This window comes from Dermacentor albipictus, chromosome 3 (assembly GCF_038994185.2).
Source record: "Dermacentor albipictus isolate Rhodes 1998 colony chromosome 3, USDA_Dalb.pri_finalv2, whole genome shotgun sequence".
Taxonomy (NCBI): Eukaryota; Metazoa; Arthropoda; class Arachnida; order Ixodida; family Ixodidae; genus Dermacentor; species Dermacentor albipictus.
The window spans coordinates 163,188,882-163,207,627 of NC_091823.1; the positions used below are offsets into that span (position 1 = coordinate 163,188,882).

Genomic DNA, 18,746 nt, shown 5'->3' on the forward strand with positions numbered 1-18,746 from the left:
AGTGGCGCAGGGATAAGTAGCTTGGATGTCCAAGTGCTAAGGCACCTGTGGCTGCCGTAGATGGATTCTCAGAGCACGGAACCTGTGCCGTGTGTCCGCATTGCAGGTTTACAGTTACTAGCGCCGTGCACGTGTACTGGCTCAAGGGCGAGTTTTCCAGAGGTTCAAGTGCGGAAGCACTTGTGGCTGCTGTTTTCAAAGCACGTAATCTGTGATCTGGTAATCTGGTTTTCAAAGCACGTAATCTGTGTAGTCTGTCCGCACTTCATGGTTGCGGTAACTGGCACTCTGCACTTGTACTAGTGCGCACCGTGTCGGCTGGCTGTCGCGGTACCAGGCACTGGTACATGACCTGATTCCCACTTGTAACAAGAAAACGTAGCAGTGTGGGTACAGTAAGGCAATTTCTTAGTGACGTTGACCATGCACCGCTGAGTGCAGCGCTCAGAGCACCTGTTAAGACAGGGGTGTTTACGACTGCAAATATATTTCGAACAAGGCTGGTCGCGAACGTCTGGGTGATCTCCACTGTGGCAAATTTGTAAGCACATGTGGCTGCAGCGCATCTTAGCACCGCATAACTGCATGCATCCCCCACTTTGCTGCATTTTTGTACCAAAATCATCTCCCGATTCGATACGAACGACAGTTCGAGGGTGGAGCACGCACGACAAAAAAAGAGCTGGACTGGTAGACCCTTTGCTTTCATGGGCCGCGTTGAAAACATTCTGGCAGCTCTCGTCAGCGCTTGCAAGCCTTCCGAAACCGTACACTGCACAATGTCCCTTCTCAGAGCAGCCGCAAGATATGAGCCACGTGCGCCCGAGCCTACAAGCAAGATCAGGATCTTGCAAAAAGTTGAGCCTAAAATTTTTACAGACCACACTGTGTGCGCACACCCTACCTGCCGCAGTTTTTCGATCAGCGTCTGCGTAGCCACAGCAGCAGAAGGCGATAAGGTAACAATAGCCACATCTCTCGCATGGTAGCCGTGTGTCTGAAAATGAAGACACAACCGGGATATCATCAAGACTGCTTCTTCTTTGTCGGGAATGTCAAAAGACTGCTGAGATTCTGTAACACCCCTGACAGTTTCAACACTGCAGCCTGACTGCAGCACATTTTTTGTGAACGGTGCTAGAAGGTTGCAGACCGGCTGCGAGAGGAAATACTGAACGCTTAGTTCGTGTAGCTCAAAGCCTTGGCGGCTGAATGCGAACGATCATAGTGACGAAGATGCTGTTCCCTTTTAACATATGCTGTCACCTATAAAGACGAGCTTTGAAATGCCGTTACAGAAGAGACTACCAGCAAGCAAGAATGGGACTTGATGCGCTCGGCACACAACTAAGGCCTTAGGTTGCATAGCATTGATGACACCGCTATGCGCGATCGCTGCAGTCACAGAGGCAACAATCACAGACGTCCCAGAAGCTGGACGCGAGACATTTTCGGATAGCATTTTACTGCAGTGGAGGTAGCAATGCAATACTTCACATTGGGCACCTTCAAGTTTACTGAGGATATTTCGCCTAGGGCACAGAATCCACTGCTTGTATAGCTGCCATCGGTGACACCGCTCCAGCTGCATAATATTGGTCTGTTCCACCTGAAATTGGTTCGCTCGAGTAGCCTTGAGAGTTTTCCAGATGTAAGCTGTTTTCACATAGTCAGAGACACCTTCGGCGCCTTGGGACGTTTGCGTAGTCCTTTGATAACGAAAGCCAACTGAACGATTTGAATTGGTGAGACTCCGCTTCCTTTTAGCGCGTACTCACCGTCTTCTCGGTAAGCGTCCATATCGGCTGCCGACACAGCCGTCAACATCTCGTTACGACTAACTCCTTGCATCAGCCACCTTTCTACGCAGATTCTTTCGTCATTCCTTTTAGTTGAGAACTGGTGGGTGATCCCTCGAAATTGAGGCTGGTGGAAGATAGCACTTTTCAAACTGTTCAAGTCTTTCAACACCTTGCTTAGGAGGCACCTTCTTAGGAGGCAGTCGTTAATTTTTCCTTTCGACAAGATAGCCGAGGCAGATTCTTCATCAGCACCTGCTGCTTTGTCAACTTGGACGTCCAAACAAAATAAGCCATCTGGTTCATTTTTGAACATAGGGGGTTAGCCCATTACCTACAACGAGTACCAGCCCTCGCCTCTTTAAGCCATCCACAGTAAGGGTCAATTGCGCAGCGGCGCTCAGCAGCTCTTTGTCACCGGTGCCAGACGGCGCGTGAATTAGCACCCCTCGATCAGAAGCAACTGCAGCTCTTACTGCGATCGCTTGATTTTCGTCAAGAGAAACTGTCCCTTCCAGCATGCCGTTCAATGACGAGTCAAGCACTGTTTGCACAGCAGCCTGATCGTGGGCGGCCTCATGTCCAGACTCAAGAGGCTGACAGCTTTCACCTAGAAGCATGGATTTCACTCGCTCCAAGTCGGCAAGCGATTATGAGCGCAGCGAATTGAGATGGCTGATGAAGCAGCCCGGGTCCAAGTTCAGGTTTACCAGAACAAAGTCGTGACTTTCATTATCGTCGGTGACACCGAGACAATCGTACAGCAATGCGACTCGTCTCCCATCGAGTTTTAGGGTCTCTCCGTAGCGTATGTACTGCTTTTCTGGATCGCAGAACGCGACCGCAGTCGCACGAAGCGAGGCCGGGTCACAGTTGACGGTTGTTACGAGGCGGCCTAGACCCGTGTTGGGAACAAGCCGGAAGCTGCCGAGTGTAGCCCGCACATCCGAGGACACCGCGTGTAGGTAGCAGTCGTGGATGTACAACGAGACTGACTTTTCACTTGCAGGTCCAACTTCTTCCCGCCGGCACACGATGGCGGCCGTTATATCAGCGAACGTCGGGAACGGCACCGCCTTGCTCGCCGACGGACGATCTGCTCCAAACGGGAACATCAACCGGTCATCGAAGTCGTTCTTCGGAGAGCCATCGTCTGGACCGTTCTCGTCTTGGTGGCTACCACCTTCTGCCCTATCGCTTTCCGGTGGACACGGTTCGGAAGGAACGTCGTCGAATGTGTCATGGCCTGTACATGGAGCGCTGCTGCACGAGGTCACATATTGTGTGCTGCGCCCTCCCCGGCGCCATCCTCTGCCAGGACCTCCTGAAGAGGAGGGTCTTGCTACTCCCAGCGTTGCACCCCTCTTGGCCCTGGTTCCGGATCTTGCGCTAACGGCTTGAGACGACGCCGAGGCACCCCCGTCGTCAGAAAAGCCAGGCGGATCCAACGGCGGAGGTTCTCCGAACGCGTCACTCTCTGCAGAGTGCCGAGCAAAGCTAGTGCGGTACTTCTTCAGGTCTGAAGGCTTGGTTCCCTCTGTGTCGACGATTCCGTGGCCCTGCATGGGCGACCCCTGTGCTTCGAAGGTGGCCGCTCCATCGCCTTTCCGCAGGCGGGGAGGCCACGGCTGGAATATCTGCACAAGGCAAAATGCAAAAAAAAAATTACTTGATCCGATGCACACCGATGCGCGAGTCGCTTGCATTGCGACATTTTAACTCTTCAAGCAAACTGCACACCTTGCACCAATCACTGACATTGTTTGCCGGGAACACAGAGCGGTGTTAAGGCGTAAGGGCGTTTCTGTTTTGCTGAAGTGAGACTGATATCAGTGAATATTAGAAATTATCGGGTTTTACTTGCCAAAACCACGATCTCATTATGAGGTATGCCGTTGTAAATTTGGACCATCTGGGGTTCTTTAACGTGCATCTAAATCTAGTACACGGGTGTTCTTGCATTTCGCCCCCATCGAGATGTGGCCGCCGTGGCCGTGATTCGAACCTGCGACCTCGTGCATAGCAGCCCAACACCGTGGCCACTGATCAACCACGGCGGGTCTATGAATATTACCTGCACATGTAAGCGAACGTACCAGTTTTCGCATACCTAAGTAGATGACCTGTATTTATTCGAAATACACAGCTGCCCACCGCGACTACAAATTCTCCACAAGGTTCGGCAATATACATGGTTTGTGCGCCGTACCTCCTGTGTAGCTTTCTCGTTGCTTCTTGTCACGTGGTGTATACGTGTGCGCGGCAGTGCTCATATAACTAATCATAGTGGAATGGTTGCGCAGAGAGGATTATGCAGACACGCACCCAGGATTTCTTTTTCGGGGGGGGGGGGGCAACCCAAGGTAACTGTTCTATGCAAATGAGGGGCCGGGTTATCTTTACTAGTACAAATGTCAATAACGCCCGCCATTCGCCATAAAGATGCGTAAACCCGCAAAAGAGGAATGAAATAAAGTGTATCGCACAGGTAGTTGGGCCTGGAAAAGCCTATGTTTTAACAACACTATCACTGCCCGTTTGCGCAATTTTCTGGTGCTGCAAATACCTAGCTGCTCTCGGTAACAGCGACGTACAGTATAAGTTCTGTGGAAATCCGCAAGGTGCGAGGCAGCTTCGCGCAAGGAAAAGTTTGCCGTCCACTTTACCGTATACTAGTGCGCTACATACTTGCACATGCACCAATTCTCGTGCATGCCTTCGAAAAGCTAACTTCGTAGATAAAAAAAAAAGAAAATATTCGTTATGAACCTGAGATGGAACCCTAAACCTCTGCCTTTTCGGGGCACTCGCGTCCTACCATCTGAGCTAACAAGGAGGTTATCAGATGGCAGCGCGAGGCATGGATGCCCCCGGCAATTTCCGTTGTCGGCGTGGCTGTGAATTACCCCCGTATTCACAAACGCACTTCGACTTGACCCTCCACTCGAAATGCTCCTTGAGGGCGGTTTTTCATTTCACAAATCGCCCTCCACTTGAAACGCGCCTTGAGTGAAGGAAAGCTCGAGCGCTTTACTCGAGGATCTCAAGGTAGCCTCGCAGTTACCTTGAATCGCTCCTCGAGTGAAGTTAGTGCGTAAACATGGCTGCCTTGCGATCTGTCGCTCGACTCGTCAGCATTTTCCGATGGACGCCAGTTGCCTCCGTAGCTTTTCTTGGGTTAACCGTGCTGCGCATTTTCAAGGGCTTCGTTTTAGGGACCGTTGCAGTCCTCTGGAGCGCTTCGGCACCGGAATTATTCCACTGCAGCGCCGAGACAGATCGGCCATCCTGTCAAGAAGACTGCGAGCTAGTGCAGTGATTGTCGTCTTACACCGTGCATGAGCCAGTTGGTGACCTGCACACTGGTATTCTTCGTGCCAGTGCTCCGAACCTACTATCGGCGTCAGTGCATTCACGTGTTTCTTGCGGCTCATCGTAAAAAGCCGCATCAGTTCAAGCACGGCGCGATACATAACTGCGGCGGACTTCGAACTTGCAAAAAGAAAACAGCTACGAAGATTCCTGTCACCAGTGGGTGTGTTGCCTGTGCGCGTGTGTCGCTTAAGCGAGCGCCGGCCGTCGCCCCTTCGGCGCTGTTTGTACTCGGGCAGATCGTCACTGCCTACGCAAATCCAAGGACGGCGAAACACACCGCAGCAAAGCGAGCATCTTTTTAAACGAGCAGGTGCGTTCACTTTAGTTCTTGGAATTTTCTTTAATTTGATGCAGCTAGTTGCGCTAAGGAAAAAAAGAAATGGACTGTAATTTCGCGCGGACCATGTGCAGTTGGTGCAATTTAAAGTCATAAGCAATAATTACGTAATGCTTGCTTCAAACCATTCAGTTTAATTAGCTTGTCATCCCTATGAAGATCCAAGCTCAACGAGGAAGTCACCAACCATGAAATGGCATTCAGGATTATACCTGCACGTATACACAGGTTAATGTAATGTTTTGTTCGAATAAAAGAGACAGAATAACAATACAACAGAGTAGAGTTTTGTGCATCACATTATTTTTTATTCCGATAAATAAAGGTGTAGCAGTGTAGAGACAGTACCTAATACAGACAGTGCTAGCAAGTGGTAGCAGATATATCTCGCACACCTTTATTGCGAACATCCCAGCTCTCTATAGGGTTCATTATGTAAGTGTTAAATCGCTGTTGTCGGTCTTGCTGAGCAAGCGGTAGACCAGCTGAAAAATGTTTCTTCACAAATAAAAATAAATAAAAACAGTATGAGGTAATTAATGAAAAAAAATCGCGCTCTACAACACAAATTTTTAAAACTGATGTATTATTACGAAATGTAAACTAAAGAAAACGAATACAGTACCTAGGCTAGTTTCATGGACCTTCTTTAACATCGTTGTATGTTTATTACCAACCCCTTCTTTTTGCAGGAACCAGGTTGCCAACACACGCACGAAGAGCAACTGCCTTTCCAACTGTGCAATTTGTGCTGCGCTTGCATTGGTGTGCAAGTGGAGGAGAGGTCCAGTTAATGTCCTGCTGCACTATAATAGCCGTCGAAATATTCCGCTTAAGACATCTATCATTTTTCTCATATCCTACCAGCTCAAACGTCACCTCTAAAAGCAGTTTGACTGCATGTATTTGCCTTCATAGACAGGTTGTAGCTGAAGACATTGTATTTTTCACCCAGATGGCCTTTCTTCAGTCATACTTATTAAAGTCAGAATGTACCCCTTAATGATTTCTGGTCAATTCAAGTGCCATTTTTTTTTCTAAAACAATAAATTAACATTATTCTCGCCTTTTTGTACTTTGATAGTATGCAATACAGCGTGAACTCTGATCCTACAAACAGAAGCAGTAATGAAGGAGATGAAAGGGGGTTGACCGAAGGGTGCGATTTTTAATAATCATATCATGAGAAGCCAACAAGCAAAGTCACCAAAGACAACATAAGGAAAATTAATTAATGGCATGGAAATTAATGGCAATGAAAGTGGATGAAAAAACAGCTTGCCGCAGGTGGGAAATTATGTAGTTCGAGTAGTAGTAGTAGTAGTAGTAGTTAGTTCTAATAGTAAAATATAAATACACAAGAAAGTGGATGAGAAAACGGTGCTGCGGTAGCTGCATTGGTTAGAGCATCGCGCGCCTATGGCAAGTTTTCTCAACCACTTTCATTGCCATTAATTTGTCATTTCTTTAATTCAATTAGTAAATAGAAGTAATTTCTCCTCTGTTGTCTTTGTTGTCTTCGCTTGTTTGTTTCCAAGGATATAAACAGAAGTAGTAGTACTGCTGACAAATATATTCTAAAATAAAACACCATCGCTCTTCAAGACAGTAGTCAGTCGGGTGTAGCCACCCGACGGCATGCAGTGGTAAATTCTTGTAGAATATATGCTGTTTCTACCCTGCTTCTAGCTTCAGCTTAAGATAAATTATGACGGCCCGAACAATGAGTTTCTTCCATCGGATGCGGATGACAGTTGGCTTCAATGGGGCTTGGAGAACTTCAGCAATTGACCGAGGTACAACACCCAGGGTAGCAGCGTGTCTTGTGGGATCCCCAAATAGGCCAAATGGTGATGCAGACTGTCACAATGACAATGCTGAAAAATACATTATAGAGCGCATTACTACCGTTATTTCAGAAAAGCTGAGATCAACCATCAAAACTAAGGCATATTTTTCATCTACACTTGCTCATGCTAAAGTAGCTTCAGCATGCCACAAAATACTGAAGTGCTGGCTACAAATACTACGAAAGTGTTGCTTCAAAAATTGTGCGCAGCAAAAAGATCCTGTCGCAGCTGCAAAGCACCACGGGCAACTGATGACCTCGCCCGTCATAATCATGCGATTTAAAACAAAAATTATATGACAGCTAAAAGTGAATAAAAAATTAATTTAATTTTATTGACATCGCTGTTTCATGTTTGTGGCTCTAAATAACAGGGTGTCCATTTCGCCATTTTGTGAATGTGGGGACACGTAACATGAATATTTTTACATAGTTTATGAAAATAAGCACCGACTAATTACCGGGTAGGCCAGTCAAGTGCTTCTTCAGCACCCAGCTTCTTTCAGGGAAGCGAGCTGGTGCAATTCCAACAGGCAGGCACCATATCTATCGATGCTTTCAGGTCTGCCAGAAGCCTTACTGTGCAGCACAGGCGTTGATTTTTTCATCAGCTGGTCCTTCCAAGGCCCACATCCTGCACCAGAATGCCAAAACTTTTATGTAGACAGGGCGTTCACGCGCTAAGTAAATTCAGTATACCTAAACAACGGAGATGAAAAAACGTAGCACAACTAAAAATATGTCGGCATTGCGTGAACTTGAAAGCCCAGCTAATGGAACTATGTGGTGCTATGGAACTATGGAGTGCTATGTGGTGCATCAGCTGCTACCACATAGCACACTGAAACAGTTAAGACGAAAAAACAAATGGCGGTGATGAAGTATTGACAAGTGAATTTTCGGAAGATTAAAACATTGCGTAGCGTATATGGGAAGTGAGGAAGCACAGGAAATGCAGGCACCAGAGCTGGTTCGTTGACCATATGTGCTACAAGTTGAGCAAGCCGACTGTCCACCACGGCTTCTAAAACAATGTACAGGACTCAAAAGACGCTTGTTTCTTTTTCTACCTGCCGGAGCTACGCACTCAACCATATACGCATTCTGCCACATGTATACTATAACTGCTTCTCCTCTACCGAAAGATTTCATACGTGATACTGGAATGATCGTTGGATGCAGGCGCCGATCCGTGCCTTCTACATCATCATTTAAAAAAGCGAAACCAACAACAGATGGTCGTGCCGAATCTTGCACATGTTCCCATTAGAAAAAAAAATAATATATGTTCTGGACAAGCTTATGCTGCCTCGAATATGTTTCAGGTACTAATTAATGCCGGCATCATGAGCAACTGGAGTTAATCATGCTTGTGTACATCGGAAACGGCTTATCGACAGCGCAGCGGCAACCTCAAGAAAACCGCATTGACATACTGTGCTTCCATGAAAGAATGGCTCACTCACCCATATTTTCTGTCCTGTTGCTGCTTTCAGCAAACTCACAGCACCACTCGGTCTTGAAGGTAAACAAAGCTGCCCATCGGCCGTTCCATCTGTGGCCTCAGAAGTCATTCAGGCTCGGTCACCATACGCACGAGGACAGAATCACCCATCATAACCGCGATTATCAACCGCAACGTCAGTCACCAATGAAACACTAGGAAAAAAAGAGCAGCGGACAAACGCCGGCGCAAATTATCTTGGTTCTCAGCCATGCGCCATGCTCTCAGCTGTTGGGATGCGATTGTTGCCAGACCTCAAACACAGCTCCCGCTTGTTCTATCAGTAGAACGCTCACAGTGGCAGCGTTGCCGAGCTAAAGTTGTACATTGCGCCGTGTAGTTGTTCGATTAGGAAGACGAATGAACTTAAACACATATTTGTTTTAAATAATGGGACTTTTAATGAGCACACTGAAGAATAGTCTCGATATCAGACGCTTTTCTCGGTCGATACACTTCACTTGAGTCGAGGGCGCATTTTCAAGGCATTCCTTGGCGGAGGAAAGGTGAAGTAGTATTCATGAAACGCAACGGAGCCTTGAGTGAAGGAAGCCCCGTCGCCTCGACTTGGCTGAGTCGAGGAGGAGCTTCAAGTGAAGGCGTGTTTAAGAATACGGGGGTTAATGTTCCTGGACTTGTGACCGGCCAAGTCTTAGCAGGGGCGAACAGGTTGCGTGCAAAATAAAGTATAACTTTATAAGGCACTGCACGGAGCAGATATTTCAGAGCTCTCAAGCGCATTTTCCTCGGCGCTTTGATTATGAAGCTCCGATCGGCCCGATTGATTCCATCGGCCCCATGAAGTTAGCCATGTGGCCGAGCAAGCGAATCCAGGAGTATAACTATACAAATAGCCACGTGCAACCGTTTCGACACGAGAACTCGTCGAAACGTTGGCTTTGGCTTCCTTTGTTCGGCCACTGTTGATCCAGTCAAGTCTACATTTAGCTGTGATCGTCTACTTACACTATAGGCGATCGCGCTGTATACGGTGTGAGGTCTCAAACGTACATGATCTTGGGACAATGGAACGACAGCACAGTAGTGCGGACAACCACAAGGGCATTTATTACGCCTTTTACACACCTATCTAACCAGCCGAATTATTGCTGATAGAACACGCCGATGGGCGTGGGACAAATCGAGGAAGTCCGACTCACCACGACCGGATAGCCAGCGAATATTTTCGGCTCCCATGCCGAAGACCAAAGCTTATAATCGTTCGCGTGTACAGTCACGCGAACGATGGCTCGTTCGAACGATCGTGTTCGTCCATTCCGGTGTTGTGCTCCTAGCTTTTCGCAGGACGGTCCCGCGAGTGGCCAGCAAGCACGCGAAAGGTCTGCGGAGCTGTGCAATCCCAAGCCAAATAGGAACAGATGACTCCCTTTCGCGCACAAGTAACCCTGCCGTTAGGCGGCGTTAGCAGCGCGACACTCCCGCCCTCTCTCGAACTAATCTGCAACTGTACCGATCGCCGGTGGCGCCCAGCTACGCGGGTAAGCCTGATTACAGGAAATGCAAGAGCCATGCGGGGGAACGACATCAAGGGACGCGCGAAAGTCTAGTGTGCCCACAACGGCGATCGCTCTAGCTTAAAAGCGATTGCCACTAGGCACACGAGCGAAATTATACCCCGATGTTAAACTCGAAACAACCCCATGGTCAATCGCAAAATTCGGTGAAGTACTATCGCCCCTTTCACAAAATCCGAAAAGACGAACATGGCGTTCTCATAATCGGAGAGCGCTCTCGAACCATGGCAAAGCACCGCGTGTGCTGTTTCCAGTTGTTTTATTCCAATAGCAATTATGCGGAGACTCCACACGGGTTTTCGCCGGCAGCGTTGCCGTGATGTTCCATTTGATGGAACATGGTCATAACGGCGTTTTGAGGACAGGACACAGAAAGAATGCACAGAGGACAATCGCCGAATTTAAACCGAGTTTTACTGCGGAAAAATTACACGAGCTGCAGTTGCTGCGCAGAAACATAAGAAACATTGCCACAGCGCACTTTGTCAGCACAAGAGCAGGTCATCATGTCTCGCTTCCCTACTGAAAGTTCACATCTGCGTAAGATTAAATACATATTTCTAACAACGCTAAACACATTCTACGCTCTTCATATCCGCGGACTTCGGAACTGAATGTGAAAATATATATCCTTTTCTTTTTGATAAATTAAGTGACGCGGTGCTAATGAAACCTTCTCCTTCCTTCTTTATACAAAATGCCTCAAACAATTCCCTCTTTTTAAGCCTTGAAATTTCCGAGTATACAAGTGCCTCTGTACACTGAAGTACATAGGCCCCTTTTGCAATGGTCAGCCAAGTGACCCCCCGCTACTAAAGCCTGCACATTTGCTCAGTGCTCCCGTATATGTTTATGTATATGTCTACAATATATGTTTACATATGCCGCGTATGCAAGGTAGGTGCTTAGTAGTCAACCGCAAGATTTGCTCAAACGAAGCCTAATATACTTGACTGATTTATTCCTCAGATTTCCTTAGAAGTGCAGCGCACGAACAAAGGTCTTCAAACAATTCTTTCATAGCGCCTACATTTTATCTTAAGTCTTCTCAGACTACGAAAACGTGCAAAACAATATTACTATACTCACACGGTGGAAGTCGTGTATAATTTCACTGGCATCGCTCTTTACGGGCAGCGTCGTGGCGCCTGTGCGATGCCATCGCAATCCTTGCACAGCGTCTTATGGCTCATTTACACCAGCGACTGACAGTGGTCGCAAAGCGACCAGTCGCAAATGGTCGCTTTTCTCGAAAATCGATCATTTTGGGCCAGTCGCTCTCTGCGTAATTTTTCAGTCGCGCGACCGTGGTCGCAAAACTGATAAACCAATCAGCGGCGCACCGGAAGTGATCTTTCATATGTCTACATCCGGCCTCCTCCCGCGTCGCGGCAAATTCCGCCTAGATTCCGAGAGTTCTCGCTGAGAACGATAATCTCCGGTATTGCGACTTGCGGGTCGCGCTCAGCCGGGTTTGCCGGTGTGAACCACGACCTACTGGAACTCCAGACTTGCACAGATATCCGGCTTCTATGGGAGCAAGGGTGCCATAACGTAAAGGTATTCCAAACATTTCTATTCCGATTCTGCTATCAGCCCTCCACGATTGGTCAAAAACTTTTTTCGACCACCTCCACTTCACCGGTCTGTCACGCGACGTCACAAAAACCGCGATAGCTACCCATCTGATATGATGTGTACACACTGAATATGCATGATTTGACAGAAAAACGAAAAACAGTTATTTCGGATTCGACCCCTTTTCGCCATTAGCCCTCGGCTATTGGTAAAAGTTTTCGGTCTGCACCCACTTCACCAGCCTGTCACGCGACGTCACAAAACCGCACGAACTCACCGCGTCAAAGTGACGTGTACGCGATAAAGATGCATTAATATGCCGAACAAAACTGAATTTTCTTCGGAATAGCCGCAGGCTGCCCCGTTCCGAAAGGAATAAAAGATGGCTGCCGCCGATCGCTGAGACGCTGGCTACTCGCACCTGCCGAAGAGCATGGGCGTATTTTCGTATAATAAAACTTCTTGCGTGGCCGTGTAACGTTTTCGAGCACTTTCGGCACGTTTACCACCTCATTCTGCCAACTCTTCTTTGCTGAGGGTCAATTTAAGCGTCCTTCTTAAGCTTCCGTTGCATGCCGCCGCGATTTTCGACCAGCCACCACAAGCTAAGAAGGGAAAGCCGACCAACCGCAGACGCCGGCACCACCCTCTTCATCCGGTTATCGATTTTCAGTGCCTTGGCTCTGCCCCAGCGGATCCCTCTCCACTTGAGCGTTCTCCTCGCCTCTTGTCAGCCAATTAGATAGGACAAGCCGCTCACTGTAGGCAATGTTATTCGTTTTTCAAGCAAACAAAAGTGACCTATGAACGAGGAGAGTGTTTGATTGGTCTGTACAGACAACCCTGTGGGTGACCGCCCGGTGCTTGCGTCGGTGATTACGCAAATTTGACGTCAGGAGATTGGAATAGAAACATATTGGAATAGTTTTACGTTATAGGGCCCCAGCTTGCGCCCACTTTCGTTCAACCGACGGCCGTAGGCGGCGCTTCTATAACCTGTTCGTCTGCTACGCAGTGGGCGGCTGTGCGGCGTTGTAATTAGTACGACAGCTGTTGTGTTGTGACGAACTGCTTCTCTAATTGATGGTTTTTGCTAACACAGTGACAGTGATGTCACAAGGCTTTGATCGGTCACTTGGCTCCAAAAGTTGAATGCCCCAACCTAAAAAATGTCGGAGCGTGTAGTCCGTTGCTTTCTAAAATAGCGTTAAATAGCCGCTCCTATTGCCTTTTTCAAGCAGATTATTATAAATCACAATGTGTATAGAGTTCGCAACGTACACAACAGTTTCACTGTACACGTTGTAAAATTCGCTTCTGTGCTCTTTGGAAGCTTGAAGCCACCGTAATTTTCGACGACAGAACGATTACCACTCATTTTAACTCTTAAAAGTTGTCCGTCAATGCGTCGTGAGTTCAAAAAGTGAATTACGCACACATCTTCGCTGCGTACGTATCTTATAAGCACCATCGTTATGCTGCCGCCGTACCACGCAGAAAAGCTAGCTTTACAGTTTGAAAAGAGTTCTGTGACACGATTTAAGGCCTGCAGATCAGCACGTATTAAAGCACTTGTATCGCTTTTGCAAGCTTTCTACTGAGGTAGGCATCCAACGACAATAAAAACAAGATATGCTCACCTTTCCTTGAAACAGAACCGATCAACTTATTGCATATATTGGGCGGATGACTTACTCGTGAATACCTTTACTATACTTTTACCAGATCATCTGCCTTTCACTACGGCACACAGCAGTAAATCCTAATGTCATCTACGAGATTAGGCTGTCTGTAATCAACTAAAAAAAAGCTAGATTATCCTATGAATATTTTTAAACGATTTTTCCAATCTCTTAAGGAGGCTAGGAAACGGAAATTTATGCCGTCGATTCAGCATTGCAGCGACCTCCTATGCTCGTTGTTTACATTTCTTGCGCCGCTCCTCCTCTTCCAGTTTCACTATGCAAACGCAAAGCATTCGCAAATATGTCTTCGTTTGTATATTTGTGAATTTATTCATTTACCGCCAATACAAGTGCTTTGTGCCTTCCGAAATGGCAAGACAAGCGCTGAACAGATCGCAGATGCAGACGACAGCGAACAAGTTATAACTAGCGCCACTCTGCTCGTACGTTCTTTCCCTAGCGGCAAAAGGGGCGAACTAGACCAGGCGTGCTGGACGACGGAGATCTGTGCAGGTCTGGAGTTCAGTAGGTCGTGGTGTGAACATCAGTCGCCTTCGGTCGCTTTTAGAGCGCAGCTCTTTGGCGTCCGTTCCTGGGTTTCGCGTCGTCGTCGGCGTTGTCGTCGGCCTCGTAACCAGCTCCGCCCCCCTTTCATCCCCCCAGCGCTAGCAGCGACCGACTGATACCGCTGGATGCCGCTGACGCCGCTAGAGAGTCAAGATAACGTGACTGCATAGAACACCGTCGCCGCCATGCAGAAAGAGGAGGAAAGGGTCCCCCCCCCCCCTGTTCTTGTGTGGCGGATAGGGTGCTCTTCAGTTGCCGACGCGCCGGTTATTTCACGTAGGCCCCGGCACGTCGACGAATACGTGACCACCTTCCCACGGCTAGACCTGGTTCTTAGCGCTGCGGAAGCGAGGGTATCATATTGTTTGTGTCGGCATCGGCGGCGTTGTCCCTGAAACCAACTCCGCAGCTGGGGTTGACTCACTATCGGCGTCAGCGGCATCAGTCAGTCGCTGCTATCTCTTCCCTCCTCCCTTTATCGTGTTGTCCGCTTGCTGCGCGCGCTTCTGCCCCCATCGTTTGCCGCTGGGTGTACACGCCGCCCCCCTCCCCCCTCTTCCTGCGAGTCTCCGGTTGTCAAAGCGCCGGCTCGAACTTAATTCCTTTCTTCGCTCCTCCTCCAATGCAACCCCTGTGCGGTGGCAATCAGAGAGCCAGATCGGTGGTGGCGGATCTGTATATGTGCACCGCCCGAGCCGAAATTGCCGCTGCCGTTCGCCCTGTGCGGTGGCAATCAGAGAGCCAGATCGGTGGCGGCGGATCTGTATATGTGCACCGCCCGAGCCGAAATTGCCGCTGCCGTTCGCCACTGCGAAATTATCTGCCAGTTCTTTCTGAGCCATGAGCGAGACGACCGATGGAAGTCCTCCGTCTGCTGCTGCTGCTGCTGCTGCTAAACGAGCTGCCAGAGGAGAGGCCCAGCGCCGTCGCCGTCAGAATCCAGAGGTGCGTGCCACCGAAGCAGAAGCTTACCGTCGCCGCCGTCGAGATGATCCAGGAGTACGCGTCGCCGAAGCAGAGGCTAAGCGCCGCCGCCGAGAAGACCCTGCCGTTCGCGCCGCCGAAGCGGAGGCTCATCGCTGCCGTCGAGAGCAACCAGCAGTAAGCGAGGCTGAAGCAGAAGCTCATCGCCGCCGCCGAGAAGACCCTGCAGTTCGCGCCGCCGAAGCGGAGGCTCATCGCCGCCGTCGAGAGCAACCAGCAGTAAGCGAGGCTGAAGCAGAAGCTCATCGCCGCCGCCGTGAAGACCCTGCCGTTCGCACCGCCGAAGCGGAGGCTCATCGCCGCCGTCGAGAGCAACCAGCAGTAAGCGAGGCTGAAGCAGAAGCTCATCGCCGTCGCAGAGAAGACTCTACCGTTCGCGCGGCCGAGGCCGAGGCCAAACGCAAACAAAGGCTCGCATTTGCTGCGCTCAAATTTCGCATTAGGAAGTAACGTAATCGTCGGTAATTTTTTGATGGCGAGTCGCAAATGGTCGCCCGACCTCCTCAAGTCGCAGTTGTGAATGAGCCATTAAAGTTTCTAAATGTGCCAGAAATATTGGCGCACCCGCCCATACGTGTATATATGCGCACGCACGTTTAGTTAGAACGGGTAGTTCAGACACAACGTTAAACCCTGCTGTATCTCTGTCAGAGCTTCTCCCTTCAGTCTGAACTACCATTGCTTTTTCTTCCCCCCCCTCCCAATTACACGTTCAAAGCACAGCCCCTAATACGTTGGCCGCACTACATATCCTATCAACAGCCAGGCACTGGGCAAGGCGCAAATATTGATCACGTGTTTGCGGGGGTCACCCATTTCTGCCGTGGCCAACAAAAGGCCAAGGGGGGGTCATCGCAACTTTGCAGTCGGCTTCAAAGCCTGTAATCTGCCACATTCAATATTTACTGATAAAATGGCACTCGGAACGGACGAATATGTGTGAACGGCAAAGAAGATGTGAAACATGTATGCGAAACAGAGTACGCTCGCTCCGTCGGCTCAAGAGCTTCGCGTTCGCCTGCGCAGAGTCGTGCTCGAGATGCGATGCGCGTGCGGCACATATTGCCGTAAGTTCACAAAGACGGCGGACAATGCGCAGGCTCCGGCACGCTGCAGACACCAGGCCGAAGTAAGGCTTATCGCGTGTCAGTGAAAGCGCCCAATTAATAACGCGAATGTGATCCGATAAAAGCGACCCGCGAAAAATGCGAAACGGCAGCAAGTTGCACTCGCAAAGCACCGTATATAATAGGCCGCCGTTCCTGCGACCCGGTCGACGGAGTGGAAAGGGGGGGGTAAGCGTTATGGTGCCCTGGTCGTTCCAACGCTTAGGGCCAGAAAGCGTTAGGTTCACCCAAATAGACGCTAAATAATGGTTTGGCTTGGCTCCATATATTATTTTTAAATAGGTGGCGCTAAAGCGATGAACGCGACGAGAGCCCTGTTTCCGTTCTGCCCGTGAGGTCTTGGCCTGTGCCCGTGACTGTGGAGAAGTGATTGTGGCTGTTTGATGTCGTTAAATGTGAGAGCTTGTGGCGAAGTGTGGCCGTAGTAGTTCTGCCCATGTAGTGTTTTGCGGACTTCACCTGTGCCTGTGACTGATCGTGTTGCTCAATAGCTTTGTGGAAAGAGACGTGGTTTGTGTGGATGTCATCGCAGCGTTTGCCAGCTATTGGGTGGACCCTGTGCCTGTTATTGATGGTGTTGCTTAGTAGCTTTGTGGAAGATGATGTACCTTGTCAGGATTTCGGTGCCGCTTATGACTGCCTTAATTATAGGCGGTCACGCTGCCTTTTGAAGCGCGTACGAGCGCGGGAAACTTACCGATTTTTGTGTAAACAACGTGGACATCTCGAAATTTTAGCTAGAAAATCAGTCATCAGCAAGCCGAGTCTGTGTTTTGTGGTTTTGCGAGCTTATGCTCATGCGAGCAGCAGAATGACAAAAGGCCCGTTACATACTGTCAGTTCCATAACATTAGCTTTGCCGCAATACAGTCATGCTACGCGGTGAAGCTTACGTAATGTATTGCGGTAAAGTACATGAAAAAGTAGGCAGGGACCACTGCGTTACTGTGGCGATTTTCTTGTATTATGGTCATGGCCGTGCGCGAATAAGGAAGTATCACGGTCGAAGCGCATGGCACAAATCTTGCCAATGCTTCAACTGGAAAAGAAAAGAAAACGAATTGGAGTGGGTGATGCCAAAAACAAAGCCTTGACTTTTGTATTATCAAAGCAGTTCCGAGAATATTCAATCATATTCCAAGCTCCTGCCTTATTTATGATTGTTTAAAGTATATACATACATTGTGCGCCAACCTTAGCCCTAATTCTAATGTACCTTAATGATGTAAGTTTAATAACACGTGGCAAATATATAATTTGTGCTCTATGGTGTTGTGCTGTTTATAAGCTGCTGCTTTTATGCGGTAATCTGTACATTGACTGGAAGAGTTGATGCATCCTCCTTATAGAACTCATTGAAAGGTGAACCACCTGTCAAGCCATCATTGTTCTTGTGGTTGTACACCAGATTTCACAAACATGGGGATAGTTATGATACACAAAGAGTAGCTTAGGCTTAACATATCCAGATGCATGCACAGGAATGCGGGAGTCGACCACCTATCTCTCTAACTCAGGCTGAGTGTACATACTTGAGTAACATGCAACACTTGTTGGGTGTCTGGTTCCTTTTATTGTTAGCTTAGTTTGTGTTTATTTCTCCCATTTGTAGGTTTTAGTGTGTGTTGCTGTGTATGTATATAATTGCTTCCAGAGTGGCTTTCTTGTTGCTAATAAATTTAGATAAGACAGCGTTCTTCATTTTCTGCATCAGACACCAAGTGAGCATGCTTCAAAGGATGTTGGATTTTATTGCCATAAGCAACAAACAGGAATAAGCATATAGACTGCTTGCTGGAGGTACTCTTTACAGCATTAAGGATATTATCATGCGGATAACACTGCGCACAATAATTAGAAAGATCACATCATGTCTGACATGTCTTCTTGCCACCATGAAATCTTGTCAGATGCATAACACGGGACATACACCACAGATCTTGGCCAGCCATTCTCATTTTTGGTCTCGACCTCCTCCCACTGAGCAGACTTGTCCAAGAGACAAAATATGCCACTTTTATCTGATTAAATGTAGTCTGTGTTGCACAAAATTAGATGTCACGTGTTATTGTTGGCACAGATACATACCTGGGAGCGTCATAAACTAATGTCAAAATAAAGAGAATAATACCCATGAACTTAATGAGAGCAGCATTCCGGGCAAGTTGGTAATCCATTGCTTAAATTATATTGCGCAACATAAAAACGACACGGACGTGAAAGAAGACGACACACCAAGCGCAAACTTTCAACAAGCAAGCAGAGGTTGAAATGCTTTCCACATACATACCCTCAAGGTACATGTGCAGGGTCTGTCCTGAAAGTAATGTCGGTAAGGCGATTAAAAATCATTTATTGAATTCGTTGTTACAAAAAGTTTTAAAATCTTCAAAATGCTCTCTTTTT

General features: G+C 48.3%; 1 protein-coding gene and 1 long non-coding RNA gene across 2 annotated transcripts; both read right to left on the reverse strand.

Annotated features, from left to right (window-relative positions):
- Nucleotides 1-265: 265 nt before the first annotated feature.
- LOC135905193 (uncharacterized) lies at nt 266-2,115 on the reverse strand. Its single transcript, XM_070536531.1, has 2 exons — nt 1,666-2,115; nt 266-1,216 (listed from the first exon to the last, which is right to left on the reverse strand). Exons 1-2 carry the CDS (start codon nt 2,113-2,115, stop codon nt 266-268), a joined length of 1,401 nt encoding a protein of 466 aa, XP_070392632.1.
- A 4,954-nt stretch (nt 2,116-7,069) lies between these two features.
- LOC135905209 (uncharacterized) lies at nt 7,070-7,958 on the reverse strand. The gene is made up of 2 exons (XR_010565352.2): nt 7,822-7,958; nt 7,070-7,388 (listed from the first exon to the last, which is right to left on the reverse strand). It is a non-coding gene; the product is annotated as an uncharacterized lncRNA (long non-coding RNA).
- Between the last annotated feature and the right edge of the window lie 10,788 nt (nt 7,959-18,746).